The following is a 7,244-nucleotide window of genomic DNA, read 5'->3' as shown; positions in this document are numbered from 1 at the left end:
GAGGGGGGGGGGAGAGAGAGAGGAGGGGAGAGAGAGAGGGAGAGGGGGGGGAAAGAGGGAGAGAGAAGGAGAGAGGAGGGGAGAGAGGAGGAGAGAAAATAACTCCTGCTTTTTACTGCAGCAGAATTCATTCACTTTTATAGTGCACTCTGCTTTTAATGCTCTTCCTCCTCCTCCTCCTCCTCACCCCTCCTCTTTTTCTCCTCCATTACTACACAAGAGGCAGCGTTACACGAGCTGCCCTCTCTCAATCTGCTGCATTCACTTTCTCTTTTCTCCCAGCTCTTTCCCATCAACAATCTGATTTTCAGCCTCATCCTCTCTCCTCTTTTTCTTTTCTCACCTCCCTCTCTTCCTCTTTAAGCCTCCCCCCCTCTCTCTCACACACACACACACACACACACACACACACACGCGGCTCAGTGCAGTGCAGTGCATGGGAAAAGTGGAATAATTGTGCATCGCCTGGATCTCGGTGCGGTCGGAGGGGGCTGCAGCAGTTTGTGTAGAGCAGCACAGGCTGATTGAGGAGATCTAACATTAGTACGGACACCACACTCTTGGGAGGCAATTAACACACACACACACACACACACACACACACACACACACACACACACACACACACACACACACGCACACGCACACGCACAGCTCTGCACCAACACGTCACAGAGGTATTCTGGAGGAAGGTGGGAAACAGATCCCCAGTTCTCTTTTTCTCTGGATTTTTTTTTTTTAATATTGAAGCTCTTGTCTACGGTGGCCCAGTAGGAACACTGTCTCCCGCTTTAGCTGCGGTCAGAATTGAGATGCTGAATGTGGAGGACTGTCCTGACAGTTGGAGGGAATCAGATCTCATCATCTCTGTGGTGTCAACAAGCAGCCATGCGGATTCTGACTCACGCCACCTGTTTTCCTGGTTTCTCCCTTTTCCACGATGCTCGGTGCTGCAAACTACTTTGCGCCCCTCTGCACCTCCTCCTCCCCCTCCTCCCCTCCAAGCCCCATCCTTTGCTTCCTCCAGCTCATCATCATGTGAATTCATGTGAAACCTGCTGGTGTTACTGTGTAATTCCAATAATGTTGATAATCCAGATCTATATATTTCTCCCCCTTTTGTCGCTAAAAAACATTTTTTCTGCCCTTTTTCTCTCCCCGCAGACTCCTCAGACTCCTCCCTCCTCCTCCTCCTCCTCCCTTCGGTTTCTCGCATCCTCTCCCTCCTCCCCCCCCCCCTGGTGCTCTATGCTCAGTTCGGTGTGTGTATCCTCTTTCAAAGGGCGCAAGGGTGGGAACAAGTCGTCCAACAAAGCATGTTACAGCGCAGACATGACTTGTCCGTCGGAAAGCGAGAAAATCGTGATAAACTGCGGGGGGGTGCGGCATGAGACGTACCGGAGCACCCTGAAGACGCTGCCCGGGACCCGCCTGTCGTGGCTCACCGAGCCGGACGCCTTCAGCAACTTCGACTACGACCCCAAATTGGACGAGTTCTTCTTCGACCGCCACCCGTCGGTCTTCTCCTTCATCCTCAACTACTACCGCACCGGGAAGTTGCACTGTCCCAACGATGTGTGCGGTCCGCTGTTCGAGGAGGAGCTGGCCTTCTGGGGCATCGACGAGACGGACGTGGAGGCGTGCTGCTGGATGAACTACCGGCAGCACCGGGACGCGGAGGAGGCGCTGGACAGCTTCGAGACCCCGGAGCCGGAGGCGCCGGACGACGACCCGGCTCTGGGCGGCGCGGACGGGGACCTGAGGAGACTGTGTCTGCAGGAGGACGCGCGGAGAGCGGGCTGGTGGAAGACCTGGCAGCCCAGAATATGGGCTCTGTTCGAGGACCCGTACTCCTCCAAATACGCCCGGGTGAGTTCCTCAGGTCTCCCGACTTGCTCCTCTGGACGGTTGTTGCATGTTTTCAAGAATTCGCGTGAAAACTTTGTTTAAAAATCTTCCATTAAGCCTAATTAGTGCGAAAACAAGCCGTCGATATTAACTACAGGTCACTAACTGCTTGCATGTAATCTCTGGCAGGATTAAGTGGCGGTTGCCTGTATTGACTTACTGATGTTTAATAATTAATGCTGATAACTTGAGGAAAAAATGGAAAATGGTTTGTCAGCCTTATAGTGTCTCCCTCCCAGCAATTCGCCTACGAACAAGTAAACCGCAGAAGGACGTCCAAAGACGTTTTGTATGACTCAAAGCCGAACTTATAAATATGTATTTAGTGAAGAAATGCGGTTTGAAAAAGAACACAAAGATTTTTATGACGTTAATTAATGTCTAAAAGTGGCTGGAAGGGAAGCAGTGAAAGTATTTGAAACGTAACGGAATGAAATATTTAAATAACTACAATAATATGTAGATTGAACAGCTGAAATTATATCTGAATAAATATAATTATGTAGAAATGAAGTTAAAAGTGAAAGGTGCCTGAAAAGACAATGTCAGCATAAAGACATCTGTTGACTTCAATGGGGTTCAAAACTAAAACATTAACATAAAGATGTCTAAACGTGCAAATAAAAAATATTTATATGTATGGACTGAAGTTTAAATGTGACTAAAATGTGAAAACAGCAACAACCCTGACATGGACCTTCACCTCATCGCCGTTCACTTTTAGCCAATTCAGTTATTCGCATGTTTTTCGTAGAGCGTGTCAGAAATATTCAAGAAAATTCAGCTTTGGAAGTTGAAATACTTTAGTGCTGAACACGCAAAGCGGTTTTCATTTTCCTTGTTGCCGATTGGCTGAAGTGGGGAAGACCATAAGATGGTTTCCACCGTGTGTATTAATGCTTATTCAGATATATTTGGTGTTTTGGCTGCTGACGGCTTCAGACAGGATGATGAGTATTTAATCATTTGCAGGTGGTTGTGATTCCTAAATGTGAATGGGGATGTAGTTGACCTATAGCTGTCTATTAATGTAAAGATAAAGCCAGAAAGTACCAGATGACATCTTCCTGTTGGTTTTTGAAATGTGTTTGTACATCAGGACGCCTCCTGAATCCTGTGTGGATAAAAAGACGTCTGCACGCACAGAGACGTCGGTTTAGTTGGTTTTTGTTGTTCAGGCTAAATTGGAAAAATACGTTGGTTGATTAAAGTCCAGTTTTCAATGCTTGGCACCTTTAAAAACCATAAATAAATGATACATTTTGGCTTTTGGTGTGTCAGTTTTTATGTTTCTGAAGCCGGTCTTCGTCCATCTTTGGGATATTTGACATCGGCGATTGATATAACTGCTAATGTGGTTGAAAATAAACAGAAATATTTTTAGTTGGAATAGTTGGTGGGTTAGTTCCAGCCCCTTTGTTGAGCAGTTTGATGCATTTACAACGTTGGAAAAAATGAAAAGCTCACTGCAGTGAAGCCCACTGAAAACCTCGAGGTCTTTCCACCAAATATTGATTTCTGAGTTAAAACATTAGTGTTGTTGTTTCTAAATGAATATGAACTTATTTTCTTTGCATCATTTCTGAAAGCTCTGTAGCTTTTCATCATTTTGACCATTTCTCATTTCCTGCAGATAAATACTCAAGTTTTGCTTGGAATTTCGGAGACTTGTTGTCACTAGTTCATAGAGTAAAAGAAGATTTTTCATTTTAGTCAAACATATAAATATAAACAGGAAAATCAGAGAAACTGATGACTTTGCAATCATTTTCTGATTTTTTTCCAGAGCTGTAAATATGCGTTTAATGCATCATCCTTCAAAACATTCATGAAGTTATTTTAGCATCGTTGGTAAAAACGTTCATGGATTCCTTTACTTTTATCCTTAATATGCCCTGCTGGGTTTCTGCTTTAACCTTTTCTCCTGAGTGCTGCAAGGTTTTCTCTGATTTTTCAAGTTTTTTTTCTGGTTTTCTCTGTTTTTCTCTGGTCTTCTGTCCATTATGCCTCGCTTACTGTGAAAATATTTCCTGCTTTCAGGGAAACTGCTAATGAAATCCCTCTTAAATGCTCTTGTTTTAAGACATACAGGTGGAGAAGTAACAAGTCTCCCTGACTGGTTTTGATCTGTGCCGGTTCTTTTATTCTGAGAGCTTTCTGTTGCAGACAAATCCAGCTGTTTGATCAGAGCTGCTGCTTTCTGTTTTTATATTTAGAGTCACCCTCTTGTTGCATTCAATTTTTTTCCTTTTACTTCAGTCTAATCTGTAAAGACAGTGCAGCAGAACCAGCCGGGTTTCTGCATTTATTGATTTAAAATGAGGTGAAAATAAGGAAACTCCTAATTCAGCATAACTGCACCATCAGGAAAAACATTATTGTCTCTGTATTAGTTTAAAACAAAGGTGCATCGCATGATCTATTCACTTTAACTTGAAACAAATACTTCTACTGTTGTCAAAATACTAAAATATTGAGTAATGCAGCTGTAGCGATGCTTTCTGTAACGTTTAAATGTTATTTTGTTTAACAGACTTAAGACTTTAACAGAGTTTAATCACAGCTGAGAGTTGTTGGTTAACTTGCATCATATTCAAAGGAAATGTTTTGAAAGGTCAGCCTTTTAAAACCTTGGTTTAACTGGAAACCAGTAACGGCCCTCATGCCTGATCTGTAATCCCAGTTAGCAGAAGGATCTGCGCTTGGCGGCTCCGACCATTTACACGTTTTCAGACACAGACATGACTTCAGTTCTCAGCCAAAATGATGGAAAGTATTGAGCTGTTATCGTCTGGGTTGGACGGCCCAATCCGTCAGACGGGACCTGGACTCGGGAAGTGGTTCTGTTTGACCCGATGGGATTGAATCCTCACCACGTCCAGCAACCCCACACCAGGACTTTTATGATAAAAAAATTAAATTATGAGAACAAAGTCTTAAATTACGAGAATAAGGTTGTAATACTGCAACTTTATTCTTGTGTTATTACTACTTTTCGTAACTTTATTTTTTTTATCATCGTAAAGAAGTGGTGAGAACTCAGTCCCATCAGCGGTAAAACAGAACCACTTCCTGTCTGAGTCCAGGTCCAGTCTGACATCGTCGAGGTCAGCGGTGTCAAACTCATTTTCGTTTTGGTCCAAAGCTCTTAAAGGGCCGGTTGTGCCAGAATGTATTGATAAAACCTGATCACAAGCTGTTAAAATATCAATCAATTCTTAAAGTTAAATAATAATATTAATCTTTTCAGTCCTTCCAGGATTTTGTGATATTTTGTGTGACATATTTGGAAATATTTGCGATATTTGCTCTTATTTTTGATGGTAAATGTGACTTTTTATTCCTGTTTCGATCATAGACTATAACCTGACATCAGTTAAAGCTGAGGCAGCCGGTTAATACAAGTAAGAAAGTTTTTGAAAATTTTTGAGAAAAATCTGCAATAAACTCCCAAATATGTATTAGCACAACAAAGTGTGGGCATTTGTTGATTTTGTGTGAATTTCCACGATAATTTGCAAGAAACTGGAGGGACTGATTGATGTGATTTGGCAGTAAACAGATAAAAACTGCATTGATTTGATAGATAACATGATATTTAATCACAGTTAGTGTTTAGTGTAGGATCCAGAGGGCCACATAAAGAGTTGTGGCGGGCCGGATATGGCCCACGGGCCTTCAGTTTGTCACATATGATCTAATATCATCACTTATGATGATAATAATTAGTCATTCAAAGACAGGAATCTGCCAATTCTCAGTTAGTTGTTTTTTGTTTTTATCAACAATCAGCAGGTCAAATACTGAAAGAAAGTTTCCTCATTTATTAAATGCATAAAAACCAGAACATTCCAACTATTTTGGAACTATGCATGGCACTCATTTTAGTTAAATTCGGATGAACGTGTCCTTGGAATAAAAAACTAAAAAAACCTCAAGAACCAGAAATCAGTTTCAGTCAAGAAAAGTCGGATTGGTGCGTTTTTACTCCAGTGTCTACAGTGGATTGTGACAGCGGGACGAGGCGTTGTGGCAGCGGGACGAGGCGCCGTGGCAGCGGGACGCGGCGTTGTGGCAGCGGGACGCGGCGTTGTGGCAGCGAAACATGGCGTTGTGGAAGCGAAACATGGCGTTGTGGCAGCGCAACATGGCGTTGTGGCAGCGCTGTGGGTTTATGGGGAGTGCAGAGCAGGTAGTAGGTGGAACTGACTTGGACTGAACTGGTTCTGTTTCTGGGTGAATTTAGCCCCGTTTCTCTGCGTCCTTCCATGTATGTCACACAGCGAAGTGACCCCAATCAGGCTTCGTCCTCCCTGCTCCTCCGTCACGCTATGTGAAGAGGTGCAACCTTTTTTATTCGCTCTACGATGGAAACTGAATGTAAAGGAAAAAAAACCCAAGGTGATTCAGACAGAAAAAAACGGGAAAAAAAATGAAATCCCGATGTGGAAATGCACCAAAGGCAGATGAGAGGAAGAAGGAGCTAAGAGCAAACATAAAGAAAGATGGGGGTGGCGCTGGTGGGGCGGCTTTACGCAAATGATTTCTATGTGGGGGTTTGGGGGGGTTGTTTGCATGGCTGTGATGTAATGCAGCAGTAATCAATGTTCTGATCGGAGCGATCCACGCTTGGGTTTAGCTTCTTTTCTCCGTTTTACTCCCTCCTTCCTAATTTCACCTTCACCGCTCATGATGGCGTGAGGCTCACGCGCAAAATTCACCGTAGTAGTGCACACATGTAGAAGCATATATACACACAAGCTGGTGTCTGTGCTGGCGTTTCTGCTGCAGTAGACACGAGAGAGAGCGAGAGAGAGAGAAGGAGCTGGAGGAAGAGGGAAAAGAGGCGGAGGGGGCACGAAACGGGAAATGGAGAAGGGGAGAAAAAGGACTTAAGCAGGAGCCTGAGCGGGGTACAGACAGGAGGAGAGGTGCGGTGCGGTGGGGGTGGGGTCCTTCTCTTCTCTTGGCATCTTCGATTATCGGTGGAGGCTTGAGCCATCCAATCTTCCCCCTCCGCCTGCTAATCGATTGATGTTTCATTGACTATCTGCTCTTTTTGCCTCCCAATATGAGCGGCTCATTCTGGACTTGTAGGAAGTAAAGCAGCTGTTTAATGGAGGCGACTCGGCTGCGTCGGGTTCTCATTGAGACCCGGCTGGTTGGTTTGGACCTCACAGTGAATCCATGTAGATCTTGACCTTCATTTACAGACATTATTTAGTCTTTCTGAACCACTGTTACTTTGCTCGCTATTGAATTACTTTGTGTTTCTATTGACCACACAACTGGAAAACTGGAGTTACAATAGGCCTGTCACGATAATCAATAAATCA

At 44.0% G+C, this 7,244-nt stretch overlaps 1 protein-coding gene across 7 annotated transcripts in view; it reads left to right on the top strand.

The window, feature by feature from the left end:
• The window catches only part of LOC106954964 (potassium voltage-gated channel subfamily C member 1-like), a 78,362-nt gene that overhangs the window by 14,623 nt on the left and 56,495 nt on the right, over positions 1–7,244 (top strand). For all 7 annotated transcript variants that reach the window (XM_015044842.1, XM_015044841.1, XM_015044838.1 and 4 more), the window contains exon 2: positions 1,165–1,869. In XM_015044842.1, the coding sequence (XP_014900328.1) occupies positions 1,165–1,869 (705 nt within the window). The remainder of the gene's footprint in view (positions 1–1,164; positions 1,870–7,244) is intronic.

This window comes from Poecilia latipinna, unplaced genomic scaffold (genome assembly GCF_001443285.1).
Source record: "Poecilia latipinna isolate Pla-1442-1.1 unplaced genomic scaffold, P_latipinna-1.0 Scaffold693, whole genome shotgun sequence".
Classification (NCBI taxonomy): Eukaryota; Metazoa; Chordata; class Actinopteri; order Cyprinodontiformes; family Poeciliidae; genus Poecilia; species Poecilia latipinna.
The sequence above is the reverse complement of the archived record's forward strand: the minus strand, read 5'-3'. Positions and strand labels throughout refer to the sequence as shown.